General features: G+C 31.8%; 2 protein-coding genes across 4 annotated transcripts in view; both read right to left on the bottom strand.

The window, feature by feature from the left end:
• The window catches only part of LOC132738551 (complement C1q-like protein 2), a 39,494-nt gene extending 33,914 nt beyond the window's left edge, over positions 1-5,580 (bottom strand). Inside the window, exons 1-2 of one of the 3 annotated variants that reach the window (XM_060726057.1) lie at positions 5,123-5,580; positions 1,197-1,822 (exon numbers count right to left, since the gene is read on the bottom strand). In XM_060726057.1, the coding sequence (XP_060582040.1) occupies positions 1,395-1,822; positions 5,123-5,483 (789 nt within the window). In that variant the 5' untranslated portion in view covers positions 5,484-5,580 and the 3' untranslated portion in view covers positions 1,197-1,394. Of the gene's footprint in view, positions 1-1,196; positions 1,823-5,122 lie in introns of those variants that run through there. The other 2 variants (XM_060726058.1, XM_060726060.1) reach the window with 2 other exon arrangements.
• A 4,383-nt stretch (positions 5,581-9,963) lies between these two features.
• On the bottom strand, positions 9,964-12,022 carry LOC132738549 (uncharacterized). The gene is made up of 2 exons (XM_060726054.1): positions 11,545-12,022; positions 9,964-10,747 (listed from the first exon to the last, which is right to left on the bottom strand). Exons 1-2 carry the CDS (start codon positions 11,900-11,902, stop codon positions 10,344-10,346), a joined length of 762 nt encoding a protein of 253 aa, XP_060582037.1. The 5' UTR covers positions 11,903-12,022; the 3' UTR covers positions 9,964-10,343.
• Between the last annotated feature and the right edge of the window lie 1,695 nt (positions 12,023-13,717).

The raw sequence follows: 13,717 nt of genomic DNA, 5'->3' as shown, positions 1-13,717 counted from the left end.
TCAGCAATTTATAACAGACATTTTTCTTAGAGTTAAAAGGATATAAAAAAGTTTGTCTCTGCGTGCCCCACATGTTTTATCTATGTAATAATTTAATTGAATGTATCCTCACATTTAGAACACTTGACCCCGCTTATTTTTTGGCTTGCAGCCACGGCTGCAAGCCATTTCATATGGAAAACTTGTTCCGGTTAGGTGGTTTCCTGCTTACATCTGTTGGTGCATGATTAAACAGGAAACCAGCTGCAATCGTGCCAATCGCAACTTTTCGGCCTTTTCCGTCACTCTTCGGATTAATGATAATAGCCGATGTAGTTCCGATTGCAATCGTGACAATTCGGGCGATTCCGTCATACTGCGGAATCAGACGAAGTAATATTACGGAAATCTAAGCTATTTTAGTTACTTCGGTAATCCCAGTTTGTTTATATAAATAGGATTTCTATTTTTACTTGATTTATCGGTTTAAACCGTAATAAATTATAAACGAAATTGTTCCGTTTCAATTGTTTTTCAAGACGCAAAAGTTAGTTTATTTTATAATTGTTTTTTGTCTGTATTAGTTTATACAATAGAGAATGGTGACTGCAGTCTGTAGTAGTATTCCGTCTTCAAAGATCGAGTTATATTTAGATCCAACTTCTTGGTGAGGTAATCTAAAAATAGCCCATGCATATCATTAACCTTGCCACCTAGCGCATCGTCTATTTGTGATCGTAACATAGTTGATACATGCTTATTAATTGGTACCACGTAACGAAGTATTTTAGTGCAATTACTTGTCTATAAAGCAAAGGAATGATTTCACTGCGAAAAAGGCGAAATGAAATGTGCACACTTGTTTTCCTTCAGTATCACGTTAGTATTTTTACGATTGATCATTATCTTTATTAGATTTATACAATAGAGAATAGATTTCAAATCGTTTTGACAAAAAATATTCGGTTTTCAAAAAAAAACAACTAAATAAATCCTTTATGATATACAAATGCCGTAATTCAAAAAAAAAAAAAAATTGAAAAATACTATAATGTGATTGGACAAAAAATAATGTTGACAATTAAATACTTTTAATGAAGTGGAGATGGCCTGCTGACATTTCAATTTGTTTATGATTAATGTTCTTATTGCGCTGTCAAAATTATTAGTCCATTGAAATAATTGTTCATTATTTTTGTGTGGAAATATACTATATATTAAATTATTGCACTTAATTATAATATTTCATGTATTATATAAAAATAAGCACTGTAATCCAACGAAAACAAAATAGATGTAAATTCAGTTAAAACACTATAATTTATACATTCCAAACGTTAAACTATAATTAAGTCATCGTTTTATTGTCAACGTTATATTCCTTAATATGTTTACTTCAATTTGAATATACAGAACTAATCTGTCTGAACAAGAACTCCAGAAAATGAATTCCAAAAATTACTGTCATCGTGATATAAAATCTGGCCGCTTCCCGAGCGATATATCACCTTTACCCAAACTTTGTTACCTGACTTCACTGAGACTATTGTAGTTACTTTGTAGCAGGATGTATGGCCATTATAGTTGTCCTGGTATATTGCAACATCCATATAAACGTTATCAACGATTAGTCCACAATCAAAACGGTTACCTTGACTAATACATAACTGAACTGTAAACAGATAAATGCCTCCAAGTGGAACAGTAAATACTCCAGTATTAGTATTGTAACTCTCGCCAAGGTTAAGGAGAATGTCAGTGAATACAAGGGTATCGCCAGCAGCTGGATTTTTATTTTTCACTTTTTTCGCATGAAAGGCAATATTTGGTGACACAACTTTATCTGAAATAAGCGTATACAAGTAAAATAACATGCGCATACATAACGGTATTCGATCAAGTATGTTGTTACAACAAAACATTATCTTGTGTTTCTGGTATAGTCTGATTTTATTGACCTGTCAATTTTGAATACATTATAGGACTCATTTAAATATTCGATCCCACTTCGGTTTGGTCCGTGTAGTTTACGAGAATTAATGTGGAGTATATAAGTCATCGATTGAAAGTCACGCCAGCTTTATGTGAAAGTTTTCGTTAATTCACAATAGGACAGTCGGTAAAGAGAATGCCTGATAATTGAGAGGTCTGTGGTTCGATTCTTACTGTTGCCATTGTTTTAGTACTCTTTCTTTATTTTTGCAGTATATTTTAATAGAACAGATTTGTAGTGTGTTTTACGGCATTGAAATGACATTTATTGATTTTAATCCGTTTTAATTTTAAACATGAATTCTTAAAAAAAACATGTTATTTAAAAAGAGTATATGCATAACAAAATTAAGTAAAACATAATCAAACAAAACGAACAACATAAAATAATCATATATAGATTCAATAATGTTGAAAGTATTAATAAGAAAAAAAAACATGGACCAACGAGGCCTCGAACTTAAAACACGTGTGGCACTTAGATTATAAACTCGTGATTTACCCTATTGCGCTATATAACGCTGAGTAGATACACACTAAATTAAATTCTATCGTACAGCGTACTTCTCACGGAACTTACCGAACATCTACCGAAGATTAACATACTGTGTGCATCGACCGCGTAATCAGTATGTAATTGACAGGTTAATAAAACCAAACAATATAGCACTATCTCGTAATAACTACAAACTTCACTAACTGTTATAATTATATCTCGTAATTACCAGAAAGTGTTCTTATAGTTACGAAATATTTATCTCGTTATCATAAAAAATGTTTGAAAAAATGATGAAATTTAATACTTCTCAACTTCAAATACAGGCGCGGAACCAAGATTTTTACCAACATATGGCACAGATATGGGATAATGCAAATTCCAAAGGCGGTTTATCTAGTTATTTCAAGAAAATATCATGACTGCATTATAGCTTAATCTTGATGTAACAAGTTATACTACTATCATGTGAAAGCGAGATATTTATTTCATTTTACAGAAAATGAGTATAATGAAAATAAATACTTGTTGACTGTACAATTCAGGTGCGGATCATATGTGAATCACAAAATATTGATAAAGGAAATAAACCTGAACATGCTTACATGTGAACACACATGTCAAACTAAAACTCCTGATTCAGACCTGTTTAAGATATCCCAGCTTCACATTTTAACTTTTATATTAACACAAATAAAACCAAAGCACTGAACGTACTGATTGGGAGGCTATGTCAGACTTAAAGTTTCTTTTCTTTCTGCTTAAAATGTGCTGTAATTTCAATTATTACCAAAATAAGAAGATCTGTCCACTGCGCTATTTATCCTTACTTGTTTATCCATTCATATGCTTATTATGGTGGACTAATCATTTTGTCAATATTCCAGAACTTTTATTAGGGTCTACATTCGGACTGTTAATCATGCAAATTTTGAAGAACCTAAACTGTCAATATTAAATGACATACAAGCAAGTATGAAGACTGTTCATTATAAGATCACAATACCATTTTACAACTGACGGTTCCTTATCACAATATTTATGACTGTTCATCATGCCGGCATAAATACTTTATGTCATTTATCATTGAATGATAATTACATTTATGCAACATTTTTATTGAACATAAACATTACACATATTTACATATAACATGCATTGTGATCAATAAAGATACTTGTGATGAGTAATAATATCATGCTCTACGATGCAAACCTCGAATAAAATCACGAAAATATTATTCATATTTCAAAAGTAAATTAGCCAATTTTCATTTAATTACTCGAAGCTTATTTTGACGGCTTCAGATATTTATTAAAGGTAAATATTTCTTGAAAAAAAAAAAACAACATAACTTTCTTTTACCGCCAACACTCAACAACTTATGGTAGTTTATCGATAGAATCTATTTTAAATATCAGTAGCTTGAAATATGTACTGCGGGACAGGATTTGCGGTTATCCCTATCGATCATGTTCGTCTTACCATTTCCAGCAAATAGATGAGAACATTGAAGCGTCAGTTCTATAAATTGTATTATTATTAAAATAGCGTGTTAAAATATTATCCACTTTGATCACAACATACAGGAACTTTAACCATCGTACCATCGTGCACCGCTAGTAAGGACGAAATAGAAAATCACGGTTGCCCTAACGGAACACCGTACGTTGAAGAACACAAAGAAAGATTCACCTTAAAAGTCAGAGATGCATCAGAACTAGGAGTGTAGTACTAGTACCAGTACCAGTATTTGTCAACTTGTGCAGTACCAGTACTAGATTTCCTTTCAGTATCAGTACTTTTATTTTCGAAGTCATTAAGTCCCAATACCAATACTCATTCATTTACCAGGATTTACGACAATAAACATTGTCAAACGAAAGATATTACGGTATAACTTTTAACATGCATATCAAATTTTAAAGCAGTTTTTATATGCTACATTTATCAACAAGGTACAGTTTCTGTTTTCTAAAAAAATGCCGTATAAAATATTCTTTACTTGTGTTGTTCGTTTCTATACTGCAAACTGGTAGTGTAACGAAGTCATTCAATCATTATCATTTAATCAACATGTATCTGTACATTTCAGTTGCATTGCACCATTGCAGATGAATATTTTTTATTCCTATTATTGTTCTAAAACATGTCGAATAAAAGGTTAACTTTGTCTGGCAAACACTCAGCAACCGATGGCCATAGTTCATCATTACATTTAGTACTTTGATTTTCATTGAAATGCAGTACGTGTGTCGTTTTAAAGACCAAACATCTTGTACTACATTCCCTTATGGTTCGTTATGATAATTAATACAGTTTATCTAGTATCTTACACGAGTATGATAATCGATGCATATTTAAACCGATCGCTGATGCAATGCACTTTTTACACAAAAAAATATATGTACAATAGTATTGCTGTTCAATTTAATTCTTTTTCAACGAGATTCTTTACAGGCCAGTATTGGTGACACTGAGTCCATAGAAGAACAGTTTAAATCAAGTAACGTACAATCATTAAAAGGTAAAACAAGACATATTACCTTCCAGCTAATTCATTGCTTGCATATCTTTGTATAGCTCGACTTTTTATTAAAAATTAAATTAATTATTCTTCAAACTAATTAAAGCATACTTAATAAGAAAAATTACCTTTAAGGTCTTCCACTGCTTGCATATTTTTGTCTAACTCGCTCTTTGCTTTCTCTTGCAATGTGATAAGGTTTGCCTTACTGCTTTCCTGCATTGTTTCTATTTCACCTTTCCACTTGGCTGTATCTTCGTTAAGCTTGGCAATTGCCCCGGTTACTCTAGCTTCTATGTCATCTATTTGTTTCTTCATATTTTCAACAAGAATTTCTGTCCTGATCATCTTTTCTAGCAGTTTTTCCTCATAATGAAATTTGGAGCAGTGTGGCTCCGAGGAACATACAACAACCACAATTAGTATTATTAAATATGTTTTCATGATGGTAACGTAAAACAACTGAATCGACTTGCTTCTTATCACCATATTTTATGCATTAAACAATTTTGATTTGGATACAGTTTTTACGGAATACCGTTACGGCCATCGTGGTTATACTTAATAAGCCAGAGGCAACAATGCGACAGTGCGATAGTGCAATGACGACAGTACAACAGTGCGATTGTTTGTTTGTTTGTTTGTTTTATTGGGTTTTACGTCACACTGACACAGTATAGTTCATATGGCGACGTTCCAGCTTTAATGGTGGAGGAAGACCTCAGGTGCCCTTCCATGCATTATTTCAGGTACGAACGGGTACCTAGCTGAGTAGAACCACCGACCTTCCGTAAGCTAGCTGGATAGTTTCTTCACATGAAATAATTCAAAGTCACTGTCGGGATTCGAACCCGCAGTGGTGAGGGGCAAGTGGTATAAAGTCAACGACCTTAACCACTCGGCCACGGACGCCCCACACAACAGTGCGATGACGATAATGCGATAGTGTGATACCGACAGTGCGATGACGGTAATGCGATAACGCGATGACGCCAGTACGATAATGCGACAAAGCGATAGTGCGATGGCAAGAATGCGATGGCGACAGTGTAATAATGCGATGGTGACAATATACGATAGTACTTTCGCGTTGTCGCCATCCCGGTATCGTTCTGTCGCCATTGCGTTTTCACAAGTCGTCATCGCATTATTGCACTGTCGCATTATCGTACTGTCATCATCGCGTTATCGCACTGTCGCCATCGCATTATCGTCATCGCACTGTCGTATTGTCGTCATCGCCCTGTCGCATTGTGGCCTTCTGGATTATATAGTGTTTTATATGATAGAATATGGGGAATTAATTTTACTTTTGTAAATATATATCTTTCTTCTTTTTTATGTCTCTCTTTTTATACTGAAAACGTCTAAATAAAAGTATAAATTAATAAAAATAAACATTTTATATCGAAATAAAGGGAAAATAATTAAAGAGTTATATCTAATATACACGGAAAAGGTAATATATTGTGTGAAACATTAAAAAAAGTTCAAAGATTTCAGATGAAAATGATTTTAGGTTCACATTAAAAAAAAGATTATTATAATAATAATAATTGGTCAGTTGTACATAGAGGATATTCAAGTTTTTCTTCTATAAATACAGGATTTATTTTGTCGAGTGGTATGAAAATAAAATGTTCATGAGTTGCGGTATTATTTTATACATTTTTCTTTTTTGACATTATAATTTGAAAGACCTTCCCTAAAATTTTATATATTGGCTGAATTTAGAAGAAAGTAGTCCGGCAAGACACAAGTAAAAATACGGCAAATATGTTTCACTGCAATAAAAAAATTAATTTGTACAGTGAAAATACGTAAAATAAGAATACGCATTTTATTTCTAATACATATGTAAATAAGTTTTCTCTATAAATCCAAATAATGTTCATTAATAAATCTAACTGGTCAACCCTTTTTTCACTATAGAAATACTGCTGAACTCACTTTAGTAATTTCTATTAGATTTTTAATTGGTCATCAGTAGTTTGATTGTTTTGTAAGATGTAGAATTCATTATATTATCTATCGCACTACTGTATTGTCGTCATCGCACTGTCGTATTGTCGTCATTGCACTGTCGCATTGTTGCCCTCTGGATTATAAAGTATCCCACGATGGCCCAAACAGTATTCCTTAAGTTTTAGACTGAAATCTGAAACGATGTTTGTGGTCTTTGAGTGTTTATCATTTTACTTTGATTTAGACCTTGTTTAAATAATGATATTAACATTGAAACACGTGCAGACAGTGAGTGTTTATGGTTTTCACAGTGTTCATTAATTCTACAGAAGCAGATTAACATTTTTTATGGAACGCAATACTGAAACACATGGAGACAGTGATTTTTTTTGTTTATGATTCTCACAGTGTTTATTTATACTATAGAAGCAGATTGACTTGTTTGACAATTTATATCTTAGTAACAAAACAATTTCGGGGTTTTTCTTGTCGTTGTCATCAATTTCAAGAGGCAAACCTTACAGGGATTAACTCGTCAACAACCAATCCGGTATTTTGTGTCACTTTGTGTCAGTTGAAAATGCAATTAATTACTTTTAAAGGGCAAGAAGCATTAAATCATTGTCACGTTACACACCAGATGTTTTCCAAACTCATAAGAATTATTGTTCAACTAGATAAAATATTTCTGACGCTAACATCTTGTAAAATTCATTTTAAAAAATCAAGCTTGACGGAAGATCATTTTGATAAGTCATTCATATTGGTTTTGGATTTCACTACAAATTGAACTATATAATGATATCAGTTAGAATATGAAAATCACGAATAAATCAATATTTGTTTGTAAAAAAAAATAAAAGTAAAACTTTTTAGAAAGACATTTAGTTTGAGTAATATATTTTATGTTAAATGATTTTAAACAAAGGAGAAGTCTTCACAAACTCAATAAAATTTTATACATTACGAGCCAACTAAACCTAAATCATATTTAGTCGTGTGTTTCAAAACAGCTGATACGAAATATAAATGACTTATTTTAAAATGACATGCATAAGGGGTTATTCTTCTTTTGATATATGTTAAAATGAAACAGCAATCAGCACAGCAAAAGACTAAACTTTAAACCTCAAAATGACAGAATTGTACTGATTTAACCTCTTAATGTCATATAGGATTTTTATACAAATTGACAGCACACTTTGTGGTCAAACGCAACTTGGGGTCAAAATCGAGAAATTGATCGAAAGGAATCGCACTTTGGGTTTCAGAGTTCTGGAGGTGCTTAAATTCTGAGTACTGACTCATTTTCGATCTGCGATACTGAAATGTTTGAGGTGGAGTTCAACATGACGGTCAATACTTATATACATCAAAGTGTCATTTAAATGCTGATGTAGCAGTAATTAATGTGTTTGATGTTAAAGTGGTAACTGTTTTATTAATTTTACCACTGTAAATATCTAAAAATTGCGGCTATATAACAAACTACCATAGTACTTAAATTACAAATTCGAAAAATATTCTGTCTGACAGCCATTTAGTAGATGACTTTTGGTGCTATATTGAACCCTATATGTAATATGAAAGGGGTGTAATAAAATGCGAATAATATGTCATCTCAGTGCATTTTAATGTCTATCTAAATGACTTGAAACAAGTAAGTTGGAAATGAAATTTATCATAAATTGAATGAAGTCACGTGACGGTTACATCAAGCCTTTTGCACATCAGTTAATGCCTTACTGTTAATTTTGATTTTCATCCCGTAAATCTGTAAACATATTATCTTGGTAAAAGAAAATTAGTAAATTAAGTTTATCACAGAAGGTACCTGTCATTTTATCATCATAACATCCGATTAAATTACTGAAATAAAACCCCTATATTGCAATAATATTCCAGTTGGATTGCAAAACAATACATCCGATAACGTGAATAATCTTGCGTTTGTCAGGTACCAGTTATGTTATTTTATGAAAGTAACTGCTACTAATTTCCGTAAAGACTTATTTTTAATTTGTGGTCATATTGGACGCCGTCCTGAGACGGCAAATTAACTGAAAGGACTAAAATTTGATTAAAACGTAAATAAACAGCGCGAGACAGTTTATAATTTGAATCAAAATAAACTTACATGTTATTCTGGGTAATACTTCAGGTTTTGAAAAACGTGTCTGTTTGATGAATCACCTAAAACCGCTGCCATTTTGAAATGAGACGTGATATCTTTTTTCCGAAAATAACAAAATATACGGGATTGAAAATAATTCCTGTCATAATAAGACTTGAATTTCATTTAAATATTTATACACTTTAGATGTTGTTAAGAAGGTGAATTTTATGACCCCAAAGTGCATTTGTTTGTCTGATGTCAAGAAATGCATATGTATCTATATAACGCACTTTGGGGTCAATGCCCATCCAAAAGTATTTAGTGAATAAACAGATGAAAGTCAAAAAAAGTTCACATTTGCCATGCGGCGTTACAGGGCATATTGCCCTTTTAATCAACTCCTGTTAACTTCAAATATAATTGTGGATGAGTAAAATAAAAATGATGTATCTCAAGATAATATTTGTGCTTATCTATTTGCATGAGATCTAGAGACAAGTTAAAATGTGGAATTTCAAATCTAATATTAAAAGATATTTCATTGTTATTATATGCACCTAATTCTCAAACATAAAAGTTTGTGTTTCATCAAAAGTAAAAAGTTTGATTATTGAGAACGAATAGGGTTAGCAAAGAAATAAATTGTGTCACAGTTTTGGTCGTCACCGATAACCCATATAATTACAACAACAACTGAAAATGCATATTCTTGTGCTTGAAACCAGTGAGACATGAACGTATTAACAACTGAATGATATTTGTCTCTTTGCTTCCCTTTCCCTTTTCAATAATTAAACTTAAATCCTTTTATGAAACACAAACATGAATTATCTTTCTAGCAGAAATAACGAATTATATAAATGCATACGTATATGATTTGCCTGATTAAAACTGTAAATAGCTTTGAAGTGTTCACCATAATCAATGTATCAAAAGCATCCTAGATGACAATATAGGTATCCCAATTGAATTAAAAATGTCAAAGTCATATTCTGGTTCAACTGTTTTTATTGGTTAATCAAATATACTTTTGATAATAAGGTCAAATTAACTTTATTTATGTCAAACATCAGAAAACCCTAACTTTAAAATTGAAATACATACTACGATATCATTTAAATTTGTATGCATGTATAATTAATACACATTAGCTTGAATTAGTATAATCCGGTATATTGGCTGTGTAATACAACTTAAAGAAAGTCCTTGCATCCTGTAATTGCATAATGATAAGTGGAAATCTTCTGAAATCCTTAAGTATAAACAGTTTAAGCAATAAGTACTCCAGAGAAAGTGTTGTAAAGATCATTGCCAACATGCATTATATCGTAATCCCACGAGGAGGTCTTGGAAGCATACACTTCGTCACCTTTTTGTAACGGAGTCAGCATATCTACAGTCTGACACGACAAATAATATGGGAAGAATCGGGCCCAGCTATATAAATTCTCGCCTTTGCGAATTGACAAATCAACATAATTTCCTCCAAGACATAGCTGTAATACGAAATAGTAAGTTCCTGTAACTGGAGCAATAAAAACCCCAGTGATGTTATCATACGTATTTCCGTTGTTCACAGGCGTATTTGTGAATATGAATTTGTCACCACCTTCTAGATATGTCTTTAAGGGATCTTTAGACCGAAAGGAAACGTCTTTGGATTTCGATGAACCTGATGTAAAAAAGTCAGAGTAAATATTAAGAAACTATCTGAAATTTACGATCAAAAGGTTTTATTTTAATATTTAAAAAATGATGTTTGATATATTTTATACATGATACATTTATGGACTTGAATATAAGAAGATTTTGTTTTGTTTGTTTTGGGTTTTACGTCACACCGACTCAGTATAGGTAATTTGGCGACGTTCCAGCTTTACTGGTGGAGGAAGACCTCATGTGCCCCTCCGTGCATTATTTCAGGCACGAACGGGCACCTGAGTAGAACCACCGACGTTCCGTAAGCTATCTAGATAGCTTCCTCACATGAAAGAATCCAAAGTCCCTTTCGGGATTCGAACCCACAGCGGTGAGGGGCAAGTGGTTTGAGAATATAAGAAGAAAAAATTATGAAAATTCAACGGAGCTAGTCTGTTCATAGTATGATAAAGGTTATCAGTCAAATAAAGCTAGTAAACGATGGTTTTGTGGTAAAAGTTTCTTCCTCTTAACCCAGGGTTCATAGGTTCGATGTCTTCTAAGATCAGGACTTCGTTTCTTCATAAATCCCCCATACAGGTTAGTTCCAGGTAGCGGAATCTACGGTGCTTCTAATAAGCTTCAAGCTTTTATATGAAATGAGCTAAGATAAATATGTTTAAACTTTATTTTGTAACTAGACCTGGTAACTTCATTGGCACTGGTTATTGACATTAATCAAAACGATGTGCGTAGGTCGCACAAGGAACATATTCTTAATTTTATAAATTCATGAAGAATTTTACGTACAATCATAAAACAAAAACCTACCATGATTAATGTCTACTTTCAGCACTTTATATTTATGAACCTTGAGTCTAATATCCGTTCTGTCATCTTTTAGTTTATGAATCATTTCCCCAACCTTTCTCTCTGCTTCTTTCAAAACTTTATTTTCCTTTGGAATTCTTCTCTTTAGTCCAAAGTAATGTTGCAGCCAGTCAAATTCTTTACTTTTCAAATCTTGAAGTTTTTTTTCCACTTTATTTCTCACTTTAATCATTTCTTGCTTTACTGTCTTAGCTAAATGTTCAAGTTGTGTCACTGTCTCAACCAAATCCGCCTTTTGATTTGCAAAGGAACAGTCACAGACACATAAAACAAGCAAAATTGTTATACAAAACACCATTTTAAATTTTAAAATATCCAGGGATACAAGTCTAAATGATAAAAATATTTTGATAAATATCAATTAATATTAAGATGTTATTATGCTGTCAAGGGAATATTATCTTAACTTGTATTACTTTGTGTATGGGTACTTTTCTGTCGTCCGTGAAAATTTAAACATTAAAATTAGGTATCTATTACATGTCAACTTTAAAGTATAGGGTATTTTGTAAATCTTGTTTCAGCACAGCTGATCAATATACCTACTTTGTATATATATACGCAGTTGTACATATCAAATGTCGACAGGAAATTGTCTTTTTTCTTCTTCTTAAAGTGACTTGTTCAAGTTTGCGGATGATATTTCCCTAAAATTGAATTTCATATGGTTTATGTTTATTTATAAACTAAATATATTCAGAAATAGAGGTCTATACTTCAATATGAGCCTAAGGCATAGCCAATTCTGTTTATAGGTTATCATATGCGGACAGTTAACCTTAAGTTCACTTATTTTTTATGTTAATATATCTTAAAAGAATTATGTTACATAAACGACAATTTTAATAATACCTCATATTTTGCTCTCAAGTTGAAGTAAATGAGCTTTATATTGCAAAAGGTTTTACTTTTATTTTGGTACTTCACCAATAGTTTACACTGAAAAATGTTCAGGGTATAATTTAAAATTGCCTAAAATATAAAAATGAATAGAACTTATGGTCAATATTATAATATAATCTGACTTGGACCATGTATGCGAGATAAATATGTTTTCTGCTCACCAAAACAGTATAGAAATCATATATCTTATATTTTAAACTACAAAGTTTAGTTTTTGATAACTAATAAAACATCTAAATGAAAATAAATTGCACACATTTTCTTTAAATGTAGCAATGATGGTAACTGATGAAAGATTTAAACTCGCCAGTGCGTTTATTGTCTTAAATCGTACTTACGTTTGGTCTTTAAAAGAAAATAATTACATATCTATAAGACAGACAGTTCTTGAGGACATGCTAACAAAGATGGAGAGCATAGTTCGAGAAACGATGCCAATATAAATAAAGCTCAAGACAAAGTACAAGATACAAAGGAATCATTGAAGAGAGATTTTTTTCGTGAATTATGGTCCACAATTGTTGATTTGAAGACTTGCTTTTTTGGTAAACTCTTCCCATCAATATTGTTAAAAGATTGACAATCTGGCTAAGGATCCAGCCCAAGACTTCTTAATAAGTCATATATAATGAACAGTTTGGAACAGTCTCTTTTTTCTCCATCTTTGGGTAAATTACATACCACATTATTCTATATTCTAACATATCATTTTAGCTAGTATGAATTACTAGTATAACTTAAGATTTTTTCAGTCTAGTACATTTAATTTTATTTCAGACTAAATATTAATTGTATCAAATGATACTCAAATAATATGTCTATCAGTCAGACTTGGTACAATTTTTTGATATATTCGGATTACTTCCATTTTTATAGTATAAATTATCACTGAAAAATGTAACGAAATATGTATCGTTTTACTCCGTATGGCGATTAAAGTAACATTTCATACTGAATTGTTAGTCATATTTTGAATTCGCAGACAGTTCACATAGTATTTCATAAAACGACAACAGGGCGACAACAAAGTGAAGATCGATCTTATAATGAAAAACCAAGGTTATGTACCTAGAGTAACAAATACATTTCTTAAAGATAAAAGAGTAAGAAACTATGAGCCAAATTCTCAAAATCAGTCCTGTCTATGATATATTTATTTCTTTACATAATAAGTCCAAATGCATATTTTAAAACATAATAATGTATTAAA

The sequence above is a fragment of the Ruditapes philippinarum genome, unplaced genomic scaffold, assembly GCF_026571515.1.
Source record: "Ruditapes philippinarum isolate M1 unplaced genomic scaffold, ASM2657151v2 ctg3422_1_1_1_1, whole genome shotgun sequence".
Taxonomy (NCBI): domain Eukaryota; kingdom Metazoa; phylum Mollusca; class Bivalvia; order Venerida; family Veneridae; genus Ruditapes; species Ruditapes philippinarum.
This window is presented reverse-complemented; position numbering and strand designations above follow the sequence as displayed.